A 19,840-nucleotide genomic window follows, 5' to 3' on the forward strand; every position below is an offset into this window, starting at 1 on the left:
TCTTGTGAACTTCCAAGAGGAATTGCAACAAATTATTCACAAGAAAGTTGCCAATGGAAGCTAATTTTTTCAACAATAGATATGTGCAATAATCAAAGAAACATGACCAACAGTCAATTTACGCAATCATACAGATTTTATTCTTTTAAATTGCCTTTAAAGGCAAGTTAAATTAATAGGTTGCACACATATTTATGTTTTAAAAAACACAGGAAAACAAGTGCCCAGCTTTAGTACTTAGTTCATTTGCTTTATACGTCATTTTCCAGCGCTTTGATTTTCTCATTTCGCTCTGAAGTTCAGGGAACATGCTTGAAAGAACACAATACAGATGACTCAGAAAAAAATGTATTTGAAAGCCTTGGCCTGGGATCATTTCAACAAGTTTGCAGCTTATATTTGTGTGTACCTCAGGTTTATACATAAAATCCAGGATCTTAGATTGTTAAAGTGGCTTACGCGCGATACAATGCCCAAACCCAAGATGGAAGTCCAAAACTCTGTGATGCTCCAATTTACCTTTCCTTCATAGAGCTGAGTAAGTTATAAAACTGTAATATCCCACCGCAGTCACATTCTGTGAAGGCTGACCAACTTAAATTTTTTTCCAGTTTTCTCCCTCATAATTCAGTCCTTTAATACCAGGGATCGGCCTCACAACTTGCCCCTTCGAAAATTCATTCTTGGAACGTGGGAGTCGCTGCCATTTATTGCCCATCCCTAATTGCTGAAAGGGTGGTGGAGGGCCCGCTTCTTGAACCACTTCAGTGTAGTGGTTTGCTATGACTAAGTGACTTGTTAGACAACTTCACAGAGCAGATAACAGTCAACAGTAAGATAAAAGCAAAATACTGCGAATGCTGGAAATCTGAAACAAAAACAGAAAATGCTGGATAAACTCAGCAGGTCTAACAGCATCTGTGGAGAGAGAAACAGAGTTAATGTTTCGAGTCCATGTGACTTCTTCAGAGTCATACGGACTCGAAACGTTAACTCTGTCTTTCCCTCCACAGACGCTGTTAGACCTGCTGAGTTTTTCCAGCATTTTCTGTTTTTTAAACAGTCAACAGTGTTGGTGTGGGACCGGAGTCACAGATATACCAGATTGGGTACCAATTCCTATTCCACACTAGATGGTTAATTACACCTATTTCCACCTGAACATTGCCTGACTTCACCCCTGTCTCAGTTCATCTGTTGCTGAAACTCTCATTCATGCATTTGTTACCAAGAGACTTGACTATTCCTAAGCACTCCTGGCAGATCTCCCACATTCTACTTCCTGCAAACTTGAGGTCAGCCAAAACTCAGCTGCCCAGGTCTTAACTCGCAGCAAGTCCCGTTTCCCTATCACCGTGTTTGTAAATTTACATTGGCTCCCGGTCAAGCCGAGTCTTGACTTTAAAATTCTCACGCTTGTTTTTGAATCCCTCACTGGCCTCGCCCCTCCCTATATCTAAAATCTCCTCCAGCCCCACAACATCCTGAGATATCTATGCTCCTCAAATTATGGCCTCTTGTGCATTCCCAATTATAACTGCTCCCCATCGGTAGCCATGTCTTCAGTTGCCTAGGCCCCAGGCTCTGGAATTCCTTCCTTACACCTCTCTACCTTGCTTTCCTGCTTAAAAGCTCCACTTTGACCAAGCTTTTGGTCAATACCTAATACGTGGCTTGGTGTCATACTTTCTTTCATAATGCTTCTATGAGACGTTTCATTACATTATATAACACAAGTTGTTGTTGTTAATTCTGAATAACCTCTGGTTTGGGATCAGATATACTTATAAGAATATTACCTGTCATCTAAATAAATTCGAAGTTTCTTCCAATTTAGTGTTCTTGTGTAGAAAATAAACTTTGCAATTTCCTTCGGAATATTGTCCAATATGCCTTTGCGAAAAATGTAGCCTATTCCCTATAAGGAAATACATATTCTGTAACATGTGTTTAAACATTATAGAACTATTACAACATTTCTCTTAACAAGATCAATAAATATTGGGTAAAGGCAGTGGCGTTGTTTTCAGCAACATCTACGAAGTAAGCAAATCTAAAGAGCAAGGTGTAGGTGGGATCAGCAAATTTACACACTCAAGGCTGTTTGGAGCACAGTATTGAAACTGTAACACTCATAATCCTCAGTTTCCACGTCCAGATAATAACAGTTAGGGAAACTTGCAAATTAGGTAGTTGCCTTGCAGTTAGCCCCAAAAAGAACCTTTTATATGTTCACCTAGGATTTTACCACTGTACAAGTGGAATGCACACACACAAGATGAAGCTGATCAAATGCTATGTGAAACATGATGGCTTCTGAATTGTGAGAACCATGAAAATATCATGCTAAAGGAAGGCAAAGCCAAGGATGAGAAACATAAAAGTTATATAAATCGCTTTGAGAAAATTCTAACTTGGCCATATGTAAAAATGCATTTTTGTTCCTGCCACTAACTCGGTGCAGTGATAGCAATGTCACCCCTGCACCAGAAATTTTGATGCAACTAACTCCAATGCATAATCTAGTTTGATATTTCGGTGCTGCATTTAGAGAATGACACATTATCGGAAATGCCAATTTTCTGCATGACATATTAAATTGAGATCCTGTCTGCCTGTTCAGGTAGATGTAAAAGATCTCATGGCATTTCTTCAAAGGGTAGGGGGTTCTTCAGGTCTTCTAGCAAATATTCATCCCTCAACCAGCACCATCAAAACGGATTAACTGGGCATTCAGCTGCTTGTGATTTGTGAAACGTTGCTAAGCACAAATTGGCCATTATATCTGCCCAAAAAACAAGTGACATCCTTCAAAAGTAATCCACTGGCTCTAGGGATTAGAGTAGCTGAAGACAAAAAGGTCTGGGGCTGAATTTTCCCCCTGTTGGGGGTTTGTGCCAGGGCGGGCGGGAGCGAGCGCGAACCCAATCGGGTCCGCGCCGCCATTTTACATGGGTGGGCCAATTAAGGCCCGCCCAGCATGATGCTCGCCCGAAAGCACTGAGTGCTCCCTGTGCAGGTGAGGGGGGGGTGGGGGGGTGGTGGGATTCCCTGCGTCCAGCCTGTGCTCTTTCTCACATGTGCGTGAAAGAGCGCAGAAATCTCCCTGAGGCACCCATCAGTTTGATATTTGAAAATTTGAATGAAGGAAAAAAAAACTTTTAAAACATGTCCCCTCATGTGACAGTGTCACATGAGCTGGGACATGTCAATAAATTTTTATAATAATTTTTATTGAATTTTAAAACACTTGATGAAACCTCATCCCGCCCGTGGACGAGGTTTCATGAAAAATGCGAAGGCTGCCTGGGCTCTTCGCCTGCCCCCCAACCTTAAGGTTGGACAGGCAGCTCATTTAACTCTTTTAATTAGTTTTTTAACAGGCCTTAATAGGCCTTTGACAGTTCGGTGGGTGCACAGCCGAGTCGGCTGCGTGCCTGCCGAACTGAAAATCTAACTGACATGCAGTGACATCGGGACGCCCGCCTGACATCACCGCGTGTCATTTTACGCATTGGCGAGCGGGCCCAACCCCCACTCCCCGACTGGAAAATTCTTCCCCTGAATTTTTTTTGTGACAAGGAATTATGTACGCATTATAACACAAAGCAACAAAGTCACTGCAGTGTGAATGGCTGGAAAATTATAGCATTTTTATGACCTGTGGTGAAATGCAAATGCTTTGAGCCAATGTGTAATGGGTAGAATTGTAAAAGTATCATGAAGTGAATACAACTGAGCTGATTTTTTGACTCTAAATCTGACAGCCACCTGATCTGAGCAGGAGCTGACTTTCCAGTTGCCTCATTATAAAGGAACAGGATACAAAATCCTACCAAAGTATCAGTGATATCTGGCGAGTATGAGAGAGAGCGAGAGAGGGCAGAGAGCGAGAGAGAGCGAGAGAGAGCGAGAGAGGGCAGAGAGCGAGAGAGAGCGAGAGAGGGCAGAGAGCAAGAGAGGGCAGAGAGCGAGAGAGAGCGAGAGAGGGCAGAGAGGGAGAGCGAGCGAGAGAGGGCAGAGGGAGAGCGAGCGAGAGAGGGCAGAGGGAGAGCGAGCGAGAGAGGGCAGAGGGAGAGCGAGCGAGAGAGGGCAGAGGGAGAGCGAGCGAGAGAGGGCAGAGGGAGAGCGAGCGAGAGAGGGCAGAGGGAGAGCGAGCGAGAGAGGGCAGAGGGAGAGCGAGCGAGAGAGGGCAGAGGGAGAGCGAGCGAGAGAGGGCAGAGGGAGAGCGAGCGAGAGAGGGCAGAGGGAGAGCGAGCGAGAGAGGGCAGAGGGAGAGCGAGCGAGAGAGGGCAGAGGGAGAGCGAGCGAGAGAGGGCAGAGGGAGAGCGAGCGAGAGAGGGCAGAGGGAGAGCGAGCGAGAGAGGGCAGAGGGAGAGCGAGCGAGAGAGGGCAGAGGGAGAGCGAGCGAGAGAGGGCAGAGGGAGAGCGAGCGAGAGAGGGCAGAGGGAGAGCGAGCGAGAGAGGGCAGAGGGAGAGCGAGCGAGAGAGGGCAGAGGGAGAGCGAGCGAGAGAGGGCAGAGGGAGAGCGAGCGAGAGAGGGCAGAGGGAGAGCGAGCGAGAGAGGGCAGAGGGAGAGCGAGCGAGAGAGGGCAGAGGGAGAGCGAGCGAGAGAGGGCAGAGGGAGAGCGAGCGAGAGAGGGCAGAGGGAGAGCGAGCGAGAGAGGGCAGAGGGAGAGCGAGCGAGAGAGGGCAGAGGGAGAGCGAGCGAGAGAGGGCAGAGGGAGAGCGAGCGAGAGGGGGCAGAGGGAGAGCGAGCGAGAGGGGGCAGAGGGAGAGCGAGCGAGAGGGGGCAGAGGGAGAGCGAGCGAGCAAGGGCAGAGGGAGAGCGAGAGAGGGCAGAGGGAGAGGGAGAGGGCAGAGGGAGAGAGAGAGGGCAGAGGGAGAGGGAGAGGGCAGAGGGAGAGAGAGAGGGCAGGGGGAGAGAGAGAGGGCAGAGGGAGAGAGAGAGGGCAGAGGGAGAGAGAGAGGGCAGAGGGAGAGAGAGAGGGCAGAGGGAGAGAGAGAGGGCAGAGGGAGAGAGAGAGGGCAGAGGGAGAGAGAGAGGGCAGAGGGAGAGAGAGAGGGCAGATGGAGAGAGAGAGGGCAGATGGAGAGAGAGAGGGCAGAGGGAGAGAGAGAGGGCAGAGGGAGAGAGAGAGGGCAGAGGGAGAGAGAGAGGGCAGAGGGAGAGAGAGAGGGCAGAGGGAGAGAGAGAGAGGGCAGAGGGAGAGAGAGAGGGCAGAGGGAGAGAGAGAGAGGGCAGAGGGAGAGAGAGAGGGCAGAGGGAGCGAGAGAGGGCAGAGGGAGAGCGAGCGAGAGAGGGCAGAGGGAGAGAGAGCGGGCAGAGACAGAGAGAGAGGGCAGAGACAGAGAGAGAGCGGACAGAGAGCGCGCACAGAGAGAGGGCAGGGGGAGGGAGACTGGACAGAGAGAGGTGCCGAGAGAGAAAGAGGGGGCAGGGAGGGGGCTCGGGTGTAGCAGAAGTGGGGGGGGGGGGGCCTTGGGTGTGGGGGAGTGGGGCGCGGGTTTGCATGTGTTCAGTTCAGTGAGATAGGACAGCCAGGCTTGGGATTTTGGGAGTAAGTGCAGAGCAGAGTTGGGAACAAACTTCTTCCCTCAATAATTGCAACCCCACCCCCAAAAATCTGCAAAATCTGCACGGCTCAGTTAACAGCTAATTCATCATTAACTTAATTCAGTATTACTGGAAGTGGCCAATTAGCTGTTAAATGGTTGAGGGCCGCTGCTCTTCTCCTGGGAGCGACCTTTTAGTTGGGAGGGGGAAGGGACCACTGAGAAAATCATAGAATCATAGATCGGGAAATCATAGGGATGATAGGAATGAAGAGACATGATTAGAATACAATGATGGTTGGACTCAGAGTAGTTGGAGACTATGCATGACCAATGATCCTCCTAAATTACTACAAGATTCAAACCTCATAGGCACTTTTCAAAAGCTACGTGAACAAGAATGCAATGTGGCTTAACACTTGGCCAACTGGATCATTCATCAACATGACTAGTGATCCTATGAAGCAGGAGTTTGCCCTGCACTCTTCAATTCACTATTTGGTTAATGTAGCAGACTCCTTAACAAGGTTGAGATATGGCACTATCAGAGCTTCGCTCCCGAATACTTCAGGTCCTGAATACTTCAGGTGGTGTTGCTGAGGCCTGAGACTAACACTCCCATGATGCAAAAATGGTCAGTTTCAGTAATATTAAGTGAGTATACGGTTAGCATAGGGGCAGGTTGCTGACTATCATGTCAGAATCATCCCTCTGGCTTTGTGCAAGTCATGGGAGCAGCTCCAGAAAAGATGGACCGGGAGCAGCTTGAGCTGCGGACTTGGATGGCACCCAAGTCTGGACTGACATGATGTGATTGATGGCTCCCCTGGACCTGCTCCTGGCCTCGTTACTGGCAGAGATTTCCCAAGCTTTCTGAGGCTCCCTCCTCTTATTTGGCTTCTTTGCCTCAGCCACATTGCCAAGTGGCTGGTTGAAAAGCGACTGGTGTTGGAGCAGCCTCCTGCATGGCGGCAGTGGGACTGTCTAGAATAACTGCTCCTCGACCTCCAATCACAGGTCCCCTCCCTCCTGCCATTGCTGCTCCTCCAATTGTAGATTCTGACTCTGGAGGAGCAGCAAGATTGGGAGGGAGGGAATTTGTGACCGGAGCAGTGAGCGTGGGAGAGACAGAATCTGTGATTGGAGGGGCAGCTCTGTCTTTCCTGCACTCACTACTCTTCAAATGACAACTCTGCAGTCAGTTTCCATACTTACTGACAGCAGAGTTGCAGTTTTTGTTTAAGCCCCTTCTCTTGGACTAGCCCCGAAAGTCGAAACATATATTTAAATGGTGGATTTCTAAGGCACCAATGTCAAAAATCTACCCAATAGTGGAAACTTCTCATCCCCGATTGGCTGTGAAGCACTTGGAGTGTTCAGAGGATACAAATTGCACTACAGAAATGCAAGCTCCCTCTCTCTCTGGTGTTTGCACCAACCACCAGCATACCTCAAAGGCGACACTGTGGACATTAAGAAATGTTTGATGAACCTTTTTTTTTGTTTGAGGCTAAAATCCAGAGGAAGGGGAAAAAGGATCAGTGCATTTTACAAATTTCAGGCAGCCCAGGCAAAACTTGGCGGGTTGACAGGCAGGACTCTGCTAATGCCTTTTCTACTTAGAGCCACAGACTTGGAAACTTATTGCGCAAAACCATTTGCCCATCGTGTGCGTGCTGGCCAACAAGTAGCCATTCAGGCTAATTCCACTTTTCAGCTATTGGTACATGGTCTTACAGGTTAACTGTTGGCACTTCAAGCACATCCAAATGCTTTTTAAATATTCTGAGTGTTTCTGCCAACACCCTTTCAGGCAGTAAATGCTAGATATACAAATCACCCAAAGTAGTGCATAGGTACAAAGAGTAATTAGAAAGGCTGATAGAATTTTGGCCTATAGCTCAAGGGAATTGGATTACGAAGTGTGGAAGTAATGTTTCAGCGTGCAGGGCCGACGTTAGACTCCATCTGAAGTGCTGTGTTCAGTTTTCAGTACTGAATTTCAGGAAGAATATAATGCTCTTGGTGTAGTGCAGATTCACCAGAATTTTGTGAGGGTTTCAAGCATTAAATTATGCTTCAAGTGCACATTCAAGTACTTTTCAAATGTTATGAGAATTTCTGCCTCTGCCACCTGTTTCAAAAATGAAGTTTATAAGATTGTTGTTTTGTGCTTTTGTCTTTAATTTAGGATAAAATTTGGGGGGAGGGGGTTGGTGTGACCTGTTCTAAAGTGTGCCTAACAACAGGCCTGGGTATTGTGGCCATTAAAGATTAAAGGGAGGCCTGTGTTGTTTGTTGGAAAGAGGTGCAGGATATTCACATTTGGAGACAATGGCAGCAGCATCTATGTTTACAGTGGATAGACTGCTAGTCACCAAAGTCCCAGGACGGTGTTGAGAATGCCGGGTTGTAAACACTTATGCTTTAAACTGTCCACTTACTTCCAAGATTGAGAGAGTTGGGGTCTCAAGGGTAGCTAATCAGCATTTCTACCTGGATACAAAGCTCGTGTGTTTCACAATGCCATGGAGATGGGCTCTGAGAAGGGAATGTTTCTTAAAGGTATTCCTGAAAATCACAGACAAGTCAGTCTGCCAGGATCCAGGAGAGAAAGAGCAAGTCTCTCTGGTTCACTGTGCAGGAATGCAGGTGGGAGTTTGCGCTCAGATTGAAAAAAACAAATTTGTGAGGATTTGAAACGAAGTTGGGAAAATGACTAGCTTGCACTAGAGAGAGAATCGCCAGGAAAAACCCTCACTGTGAAAGACAGTTAAATTTATCAGAACGGGAAGGGAAAAAAATGGAAGTAAACCCTGTGAGCTAAGAATTACTTTGGACTGGGTCTGGGAAAATTGAACGAATACTTAAGGTACAGTGTAAAGCATACCTGTGAAATAGAATTTTCAGTTGTGTGTTGAGTAAAAGGGGAAAGTTTTGTTTTCTCTTGCCTACAAAAATATTGTTTAGTCAACAGTGGTTTTAGTCTACTTTTTACAGTAAAAGTCTTAAAATTTGAAGTCATGAAATCATGTTATGCCATCCTTTATCAACTGCAAGTTCAAATTTAATTTTAAAAGTTAACGGTCACTCCGGGGATGTACCACCCATTTTCAGGCAGTGAGTTCCAAATGCACCACACAGAGTGAAAAACTTTCTCCTCAAATCCCCTCTAACCCTTTTACCTCCTACCCTAAATGCATGTTCCCTGATTATATTCCTCTCCACTCTGTCTGGACCCTTCATAATTTTATATACTTCAATTAGGTCTCCCCTCAGCCTCCTTTGTTCCAAAAAAAGCAACCCTAGCCTATCCAATCTTTCCTCATTACTAAAATTCTCCAGTACAGGCAACATCTTCGTAAGTCTGCTCCGTATCCTCTCTAATGCAATCACACCTTTCTGAAAGTGTTGTGGTCATAACTGCATATAGCACTCTAGCTGTGGTCTAACAAGTGTGTTATATACCAGTTATCCAGCAAAATTTCCCATCCTTTATATTCTATGCCTCGGCTAATAAAGACAAGTATTCCATTCCTTCTTGACCGCCTTAACCAGTCACCTTAGGGGATCTGTGGATGGGGACATGCACTTCACTTATTTTCACCTAATCCCAAAAAGGATTCACTTCAACCTGGTCAGTATTTCTTCTCTTAATATGTAATAAGTTCCTTTCAGCATGGCAAGTCAGGATTGGATGAAGCCCAAATCTGGGGGGAAAACCATGCTTTAGCCCTGGGAAATCAGCAATATCTTTACTCACTAAAATTTAAAAATAAACTGTATTTTCGGTCACTGTCAAAATGATCTCATGTTGTAAAAACAAAAGTGATCAGGTACAACATGATGATATCAGAAGCTGGGAAAATTTAATGAGTTGATTGTTCCGCAGCAATTCTTTCAGTAGCATTATGTACTGAAGGACAGTGCAGAATTGGTTGTGCTGATATGAAGCTCTCCATGAAACATATAACATTTGAAAGATCTCACCACTGGCTCAAACATGTGAGTTACATGTCCTGGTTGGTTACCAGCAGCTCATTTTTATTCCCCGCAGTACTAAAAAAACAAAAATAAAACAAAATGCCCAGCACAATTGTTGACCTTTCCTTTGCTTCAATACTAACTCATCCACAGCTCTAGTTTTATTAGAGCACAAATGGTTGTTCTTGATAATCTCTGTTCCATGCCTCAGAGGGGGAAGGAAATCGTTTATGGACCAACTTTTGATCAGTGGAAAAACCAAAAGACTTCAAGCGGCCTGGCAATTCTATCACAGGAATACAATAGAGTGAGCTATATTGGCCACTACATGGGCCTTGATGAATTTGGGGTAAAGCTATGCTTTAAAAGCTCAGGATAGCAAGACACAACATGAAATACAAACAACTGCCCTAAAACAATAAATCCTTTCTATTAAATGATGCACAGTTGTGCTGGCGACTGTCTTCTTTAGACATAGAGAAGGCACCAGCCCATGCTCACATTGGCTGGAACTGGGGGCCACAGTTTTTCATTGCAAAAGTCAGTCTTCCTATGCAAGCTAACTGCAGTTCAAAGTATAAAAATGAATAAGATTAAAACAAAATTATTGCAATAGTTCTTGTGAAAGTTGTTAGCACCTTTATAATCTCTGACAGACAGCAATCTGAGCGCTGTAGTCCAGGTATTAAACTGCTCACGTTGTAAATCCATTCTAGCCACCTGCAAGTCAAGTAGCTTAATTTCTGCATTGAGGGTCCTTCCATATGATGAAAGCATTCTGTGCAGAAGCCTGTTAATTTACTATTCATGCCCACTATTTACTGTGCATCTTGTAATGGCTGTGATACAGGACTGTGTAGAGATAAGGTATCTTAATTGGCATCATCCGTACATAGGCATTTCAACATCTACTAATACACCACTTGTTTAATCCACCAGTTCACAAGTAGTTCTTTCTATAGTTAAAGAATGAAGCTGTATTTTCAGTGACTAACCACTCCTCTCCTATACCAACAGCAACAGCAAGGAATGTAAGTAAAAAACTAATTGATTCAACACAACACTCTTCAGTAAAAGTCAAACCTTCAATACCACAACTGCCACACTTTGGAAGGGCAGTTTACCCACATACTAATGGCTCATGAATCCAACTGGCCCAGTTTCAGTTCTTCCTGGTTGAGTGGTACATGACATCATTTTGTAACCCTGGAGGTTACTGCCTTTGGCTGGAGTGGGAGCCAGATATAGGACAAAGACAAAGTCAGAAACAAGTTAACCCTGTTTAAGATGGAATGAAATAAAAACAAAGTGCTGGAAAATCTCAGCAGGTCTGGCAGTATCTGTGGAAAGAGAGACAGGGTTAACATTTCGAGTCCAATATAACTTCCTCTAAGAAGAGTCATATTGGACTCGAAACATTGGCCAGAATTTTGCCGTCGGAGATTTGGGGGCCGGACCCGCTCGCCATCGGGAAAATGGCGCGGGATGACGTCGGGAGGAATCCCCAACGTTATCCCGGTCCATTTAAATTTTTAGGAAGGCGGGGGGACAGCGAAATCAGCTGTCCGCCTGCCAACCTGTCAATGGCCAATTGAGACCATTGACAGAGTAATTAAGATAATTATTAACATGTCCCATCTCGTGTGACATTGTCACATGAGGGAGACATGTTAATAATGTTTTTATTTTTCTATTTTTAGAGTTTTTTAACCTGTCACTAATCTCCCTGAGACAGCACTTAGCCTCAGGAAGATGTGCGCTTCCCGTCGGGGCAGGCTGCTGGGCAGGCCTTAATTGGCCCGCCCACTCAAAATGGCGGCAGGGCCCGTTTCAGTGGCGGGGTTCAGCTGCCCGCCCGCCGCCGAGCCGGTGGGGCCCACACGCCCACCAAGGGCAAAATTCTGCCCATTAACTCTGTTTTTCTCTGGAAGTGTGATAGAAACAAGCTACAAAATTGTGGCTGACAGTTAAGTACTGACTGTGGCCTGTAATCATACAGCAAGCTATCATTTAGTCAACACTGATTTTACACTGGGGCTGGGCACAAGTATACTCAGGATTACAACACAAAATATATGCTTTTCACCTGCAGAGGGAGCAATACATATTGATCGGTGTCAAAGTACGGCAAAAGGAGGAGGCACCAATCTAAAAAAAAATTAAAGGTTGAAGCATCTTTGACCTCTTGGCTGTTCAGTTCAACCTATCCAGTTATATAATGTATCATACCAAATCCATCTGTTTTTCACAATTCTTCAGATACAACTTTATAAACTTTTAAAAACTGCATATGGAGTTATGAGCTTCTCAAATTTCTCAGGAACACAAAATTGCATCACTCCTCATTTCAGGGAAACAAGAATTCTAAGCTATAAACTGTAAAATAAATGAATAATGGTATACCACAAGGGCTGAAATGCATTTTCACTGCTGTCTTCAAGCAGTAGAGTGTTTATTCAGCATAAATTTGTACTTTAAATAGCATAAATGAAATAAAAACACTATATAAAAGAAATATGGTTTCAGTTATAAAATAAAGACCCCATTTGTTATGGCACTTTCTGCACCTTGGAGGTATATTTAACTTGATATTACAGGACTATTTCTACCAAGAAAATGAGACTAGCAAACTGAGTGGCAGGAGCAATCCCTACTCTGGAACGAGCAGGCCCTAAGCAGGCTTGATATTGGGCCTCAGGTCTCACCCACAGGAAAGGCATCCCCATGCAGTTTATTAGCAAAGCGAGCTTTGATTTTGGGTTGCTATGTCTTCAGCGGGTAGGTCAAGGGAGAAGGGAAAGCAATTGGGAGGGAGGGGTGCAGTTGGAATACTTGATCCAGAAGGGGCTGAGTGGGAGTGCAACAGCGTTTGGCACTGCAGTGAACCTCAGAGGAGCACTCCTGAATCTCCTGGCTCCACTTATAAGTCACCGCTTACTTTTGTGATGGCGACCACCACCAGGCCCTCGATGGACACAAGTGAGGCCATGGGCAGGATTTTTCAGATGGCAGGGTTTCCTGCTTCATCACCCAAAGAGTTGGCAGGGATGCAGCCCCACAAACATTTAACACTCCGAAAAATGTTAATTGGCTGGCAGCTCGAGTCCCTTCAGCACTAATGGCAGTAGCGGCCAAGACTGGGACTACAAGCAGTCCCCAGATTCTAAGTCCCAAGACGAAGGCCAGGTAAGTGCAGGGATTCTTATGGCGGGGTGAGGGGGTCCTAATGGAGTGGCCAGGGTGGGGAGGGAGCACCCACGGGGTGCAGACCTTGGCATGGTTGGAGGGGGGCAGCTGGAAGGTCACCTGGAGAATTTTATGGCACCACCCTCCCAACCCGCCTGTAAAGCCGCTGCCAGGGGATTGTAATTTCAGCCCCAAGCTTTCCTGGCTGCAGCTGGCTTCTTCCGGACAGCTGAATTTGGCAAAGGGGGCCTCAAACACGTATTAGGTCTTTTACTTGTATGTGGAAAGGATCTGTTTCAGGCACGAGCCCTGGATCTTTTCTGCCTTTACCAGTTTGTGATGGCACATTTCCAATATGTGCTTAGTGCATTTTGCACCTGAAAATTAGGCCACTGAGTTTCTAGGCCATTATATGAGCCTCATCGAAATAACAGATTACATATAAACCAGAGATGTTCTAGCAGTTTACGTCCATTCAAGTGCAAGAGGTGCTATGGATTAGAAATAGAAATATTCACAAATGCTACAGTGAAGTTTTACACTGTCCCGTAACATGGGCATGCAGCATTTAATTACCTCATGAGGATTAGCATTGAACGTAAGGCTGCCTTCATCTAGTTGCATGTAGAGTTTCCTGTAGTTAAAATTTGAAGGATGGTCTCTATAGTATATGGAACAGTGACCCCAGGTGGATTTGCACAACCTGAAACAAGATCCATGCTGCCTGTTGGTAGTTTATCAACACTTGCCTTTCACTCACCTTATATGGCCTCATGAGTTCCCAGTCTGAATTTGCACAGATTCAATGCTAATATAGAGAAACAAACTATTTCATGGATCTTCATTAAAATTAATGAAATCCATGTAAGGTTGACAGGTTTCATTGTAAATAAGGCTGATTTGCCTCCATTTTCGGTCATATCATTTGTAATATTTATGACTAAGATGCATGATATTTGATTCATCCACCATTTGATTTCTCTTAACGCGATCTTGGATTAGGGATGGAAAGAAAATCATCCTGGACTGATCCTTTGATGAACAAAATTGAACCAAAATAAAGATGGAGAACTACTGAAACTCTCCAAATTCTCTGTAAAACTCAACTTATGGTTATGTAGTTCTGAATTTTTGATTTTCACAATTAGGCAAATAATTTCACAAATGCTGTATAAACCGAGTACGTTACCTTTTAAAATGCTTAATTTTCAATTGATGCATTTTCATTCATGCATTTAAAATTACAAATCAAAACACTCACGTGTTAAAATGTGAAATTTTACATTAAGTATTCAGTAACATGGACATATCACAACTAATAACATTGTGAACAGCAGGGCAATGAAACTAATTCTAGACTGCTGCAGCAAAGTCAGAACAGGCACAATGGCCAGTATTTTACACCCCTTCCTGCTGGCGGGATCTTCTGGTCCCGCTGAAGTCAATGGACGTTTGAATGGCTCGCCACATCCGCCGCTGTGACGGGGCCGGAAGGTTCCGGCCCAGTGGGCCAATTTTAACTCCGTCGGAAGTGGGTGGGTTTGAATGGGTTAGAATTGTGTCCAATGACCTTGATATTATTGCCTCCATGGCCAGTGTAAGGGGGTCAGGCACATTTAAAAAGTACCCGCAAAGTGACTGCAACCTGTCACACATGCCTGCTGCCATTTTTTTTTTAATAGTTGCAGATACCAAAGCATCTGAGTTCCACCATGGACAAAGGAATGATTAGTTAACATAATTAAAATGGGGCACCTATAGCACAATTGGGTGGCCAATTTTGAAATTTACTGCTACAGTTATATGAGCTTCCCAGGGGTCAGTGACAGCGAGGCGAGAGCTTCCAGGTCTCCAAGTTAAGTGCTTCCTTCAGCACTCCTTGAGGGCCTGGAGGAGCAGGAATCCTCCACAAAGAATCCGCAAGAATGCCTCTGTCATCCCCCAGCCCTGATTGTCAGCACCACTGCCACAACCCCCAGCCTCAATCAAAGACTTCCCCATAGCCCTTATTAATAACTTCCCTCCAGGCCAAATGACAGTCTCTTTTCCTTCCCCAGAGCTGAGGACCATCTCCATGGCTACCTGACTGTGGCCTCCTGCTGCTGGTTTTTCCTTCTGTTCACTGGATGCGGGGCAGGGCAGGATCTATAAAATATTCATAGGGTTCTGCTGTTAAGTTCGGCAGGACCTCAGAGTTCTGGACCTTGTCAGGTTCTTCAACCGCTTGTGTTTGGCTTCACCTGCATCCTCCCTATAAATATCAGTGCCTATCAGTTGAATTTGCCGCCTTCCGTGCTTCAAGCTTCTGTTATTCTATTGCAATTGCCTTCTTTTTTCAAGTTTGCTTTGGCATTAATAATAAACTAGCCTAACAGAGACATTTTTGAGAGTAGCTTTATTTCCAGCAGTTACTTCTCATTTTCTCTCCACCTCCAGGGTTAATGCAAGACACATATTGAATTACAATATTGCAGAATTCTGCATTCCTAAAAAGTTCTTAAACATTGCTGCTTTAAAAAGAGCTACCTCTGGTAGCTTACTGTACTGTTATTTTTCACGCCCGGGCCAAATCCTTCACTTTATGGAGACTTATCACTCAACATTCAGACAGACACATTCTACCGAGGAATCAATGTGTAGTGACTCAGGGTAGAAACTTGAGTTTGCTCCAGGGACAGTGAGACCTATTTAGATATGTAGGCCAGGAATGGAAACCTGGGTGTTTTGTAGACTTTGTGGCCATGTGCGTGACACAAATGCTAATTGAGCTTGTCAGGGGGATGACCACCAACGTGCTGGCACTGTGGAGCCTAAATCTTATTAGACATCGACCATCTGCTGTTGCTGGTGCTTGCAATCAATAAATCTTCGGACTGAGAAAATAATCCCCTTCATAATCATAATTTCTATAGCAACAATAGCAAGAGCAGTTTGGGAAAGTAGAATTCTACTGCTTGATAACTGAATATGTGGCTGTTTATAATGCTAACCCTTTAGGCAGAAAGATAATTTCATTGAAATGTACGAGAAAGATTAGCCTGTAATAGCACGAGGGGACAGTTCAGTGGCAGACATTATAACATTATATCCGGCACATTATAAGATTACAACTCTTAAGTTAAAGTAGCTCCTCTAAAATGAATCGGATGGTCCAATTATTTTTATCAGTTGTAAAATTCTATTGTTGTCAAGTGTATAGAGTTGGTATCTATGGTAGTTAGGATTCTCCAATTACCGGTCAGATTATTAACTCATTTATTATTACTCAATTATTACTCACTTTTAAACACACCTCAGAAAAATCAAGAGAACTTCCATTCTTGTTTTACAAAGAATTTTTCTAGAACTTTGCCTCAATTTTGACTGCAAACATTAAGCTGACTTCTATCTGCTGTACGGAATTCACAAAGCTATCCTTCACTTTCTGGCAACAAAACTTTAAGTTTTCACATGGGCAGAGCTATGAGTGACAGCATAGAATGGCACTTACCCTTGCCAGAGGACATCATCATTAGCCAAGTCCTGCCAGACACATGAGGCCAAACAGAGGTCAGTCGCATTCAAATATGAGAGAATAGTTAAGCTAAGCTCTGGGGGCAATAGTTCCAGGTCTGGAAATCCGTGTTCTTCCCTCGATCTGCCGACTCTCAAAATGTGATAGATGTCAATCCCAACCTGGGCCTGCTTGCGATTAGCAGCAACGAGTCTCCGGTCATGCTCTCCAAGGTAATAGCCTTCCTCACTGTATCTTCGATGTTGTAGCTGCTGATTCCTTACAACTCTCCACAGCCCCTGACCCATCTGTAAAAGTGAAACACAAGTAGGACACTGATGAGGACAAATAGTCAATGGACGAGAAACTGTCTCAGCTGTACTACAGGAGATGGGGAAGAGCAGTACTCAAGTAAGCGATTGAATTGAGGCGTATTTGTTATATACGGTTTGTTCTTGAGTACAGCATATACTTATTAATCACCTGGTGTAGCATTAAATCTACAGAATGAGAATCAGTTAGAATGGGGTGCTAACTGTCAACTGTTTACAAAAGATGTGTAACACTTACAAAAAGTTATCACATGCCAATTAAAGAAATATGTGTTGTGATCGGATGTTGCATTCCAGTGCAGCTATTTAGGGCTTCAGTTACAGAATGTCTTCCCTTTGCAGGAGTAACTGGAATCTATCCATTAGAGTGAATAAACTGAAATGAGAGCTCCACTCAATAGCTTGGTGGATAAATGCCTTACAATGTCATACTACTACATCAAAGACTATGAAATCATTGGTTTGATTCCTACTCTGTGTTGAGCTGTGTAAACTTAGGGAGGGGGAAGAAATCAGCAAGATATGCGACTCTTTATAGTTATCCAGTGATGTATCCTGAGGGGTCTTGACAGGGTAGATGTGGAGAGGATGTTTCCTCTTGTGGGAGGATCTAGAACTAGGGGCCATGGTTTAAAAATAAGGGGTCGTTCATTTAAGACAGGTGAGGAGAATATTTTCCTCTGAGGGTCCTGAGTCTTTAGAACTCTCTTCCTCAAAAGGCAGTGGAAGCAGGGTCTTTGAATATTTTTAAGGCAGAGTGAGTTAGATTCTTGATTAACAAAGGAGTGAAAGGTTATCGGGGGAAGGTGGCAAATTACAATCAGATCAGCCATGACCTTATTGAATGGCAGAGCAGGCTTGAAGGGCCGAGTGGCCTACTTCTGATCCTAGTTCACATGTTTGCTAGAAAATGTATATGTATGGATGTTGGGTGGGGACATGGTCAGCTGTGAACAATCACTGTCTAAGGAAACACAGACTTGCATTTATATACTGCTTTTCATGACCTCAGGATGTCCCAAATCACTTTACAGCCAATTAAGTACTTTTTGAAGTCTGTGATGTAGTCAGTGTTGCAACTAATTTATGTACAGCATGCTCCCAGATATAGGTCATATGATAATGATCAAGTAATTTTTTTGTGATGTTGGTTGCTCTTCTTTGGAATAGTGTCATGGGATCTTTAATGTCCACCCGAAAGGGACCTTGGTTTAATACCTCATCCGAAAAATACCAGCACCGACAAAATTCCTTCAGTCTTTAAACTGTTCTAACTTAACACTCAAGAGAGGTAAGCTTAGACTAGGAGTAGAAAATGGTTTTATTATTTTCTAAAACAGCATGGAGATCTAGCATTATAGTGCGCTTTCAGATAAATGCAGAGTAAAAAATCACTTTTAAGATACAATAAGTTGCAACTTCTAAAAATGCATTTTAGAATTGCATAGAAAGAGCATATATGAAGAGAATTTTTGGATGGAAATTGGCAGCTACTACTTCCAAATTTTTGTCAAAGTGCAAAAACATTTTCGTATTATTTACCGCAAACAGGCCATTTGGCCCAACTGGCCATACCCGTGTTTATGCTCCACGTGCGCCTCCTCGCACCCTACTTAATATCACCGGATCAACATAGTCTTCTATTCCTTTTTCCTTCATGTGCCGATATAGCTTCTCAGATACATCCATGCTGTTTGCCTCAACTGTTCCATGTCAAAGTAAGTTCAACTTTCTAATCACACTCTGTTTTGTAAACAATTGACATAAATACGTTTCTCCTGAATTCCTTATTGAATTTACTGGTAATTATCATATATATGACCCCTAGTTTTGGACTCCCCCCTAAAGTGGAAACATCTCTACATCTGCCCTATCAAACCTTTTCATAATTTTAAAGGTCCCCATCACGTCCACCTCCCAACCTTGTCTTTTTGAGTTCAGTCTTTTATGCTAGTTATAGCCTCTCAGTTCTGGTTATCATCCTTGCAAGTGTATTTTGCTTCTTCTCCAGTGGCTCAGGCCTGGATTTTTGCAATGACAGAGAGCCTCCCTGTCATTGCGAAAATGGTGGAAGAGGCCCGAATCCTGAAGTGCTGCTCCCGAATACGGCATCTACCATTTTTGCGGGGGCAATGAGCCCAGGTTGGGGTTCATGCATGTGCGTTTCACGGAAGCAGCTGCCCACAAAAATTAGCAGCTGCTTCCGCTCGTGTGATTTTGGTGCGAGGTGTTTGAAACCCGATGTGTGCAGATTAGACATGGTAGGAGCAGATTAAGAGAAGCTGTCAAAAGTGTCAAGATGAACTGTCAAGAGGAGTTAAACAATTGTCAAAAACTTCAAGATGAACTGTCAAAGAGAACTGTTAAAACTCCTGCACTTGAAAAAACTGTCTGGACTGTTTAGAAAAAATGATTACTGGCTCGTTCACTCTGTGTGGTGACATCAGCTTTAGGGTTACCATTACTGGATTGGTGCTGCATGAATGATTTCACAATTGTCCATTATCACAGCAGGGTGCCTGCCAGTTCACTGTTTGCTTGACAGCTACAAGTGGTTACGAACTCTTTGAGGTGGGACTATGAATTCCAATGCTCAAGTTTTTAAATAAGGGATAGTGCAATTGAATGAAATGTTTGTTGTGATAAGGGATAATATAGTTGAAGGAATGTAAATGTAATAAGTGGGTTTTTAATGAATGAGAGAGGATTTCTTAAAAGATAAATTCTGCAACCAATATTTGGAACTTTATTTAATCTCAGCATGGGTCCTAGTTCTGTGCATAGTGGGCACTGGGTGAGTTGGCACAGTAGGTGTAAGGAGAAAAGGTGGTGGGTGGGAGGGCGAGTTGGCACTAAGTTGGCATGTAACAGCAATACAGAATCTGTGTCATAATGAAGATTCACTCCTCTGTACACATGATAGCAAAAAGGCAATGATCTTAGTTATATGGGTTTTTATGTTGGTAATGACAACTAATTCTGCAATCCCAGTACCATAAGGTTCAATGTCCATTTCTATGCAAAGAAAAGTACAGCATTAATTATTGATACATTTGCCCATGTCAGTCAAAAATATTAAATGAGGAATAATTTAATGGAGTTTTGCCCGAGCACTCGAGTACATTAGCAGTTTAAGGATTAGCAACAACAAATAACAAGGCATGGTAGTCACCATGAAATATTTCTTCTAGCTCTGCTATCTGAAATGCCAAAGTTTATTAAGCAGCAGCTCTTAGCTGTTGCACCATTGCTGACTGCTTGTAGCTTAGTAACCTACAATACATCACAG

At 44.0% G+C, this 19,840-nt stretch overlaps 1 protein-coding gene across 3 annotated transcripts in view; it reads right to left on the bottom strand.

Moving 5' to 3' along the window:
- The window catches only part of fbxo8 (F-box protein 8), a 67,088-nt gene that overhangs the window by 11,166 nt on the left and 36,082 nt on the right, over positions 1 to 19,840 (bottom strand). For all 3 annotated transcript variants that reach the window (XM_078561618.1, XM_078561608.1, XM_078561626.1), the window contains 3 exons: positions 16,217 to 16,527; positions 13,303 to 13,429; positions 1,800 to 1,918 (listed from right to left, as the gene is read on the bottom strand). In XM_078561618.1, the coding sequence (XP_078417744.1) occupies positions 1,800 to 1,918; positions 13,303 to 13,429; positions 16,217 to 16,527 (557 nt within the window). The remainder of the gene's footprint in view (positions 1 to 1,799; positions 1,919 to 13,302; positions 13,430 to 16,216; positions 16,528 to 19,840) is intronic.

The sequence above is a fragment of the Cetorhinus maximus genome, chromosome 2, assembly GCF_964194155.1.
Source record: "Cetorhinus maximus chromosome 2, sCetMax3.hap1.1, whole genome shotgun sequence".
NCBI lineage: Eukaryota > Metazoa > Chordata > Chondrichthyes > Lamniformes > Cetorhinidae > Cetorhinus > Cetorhinus maximus.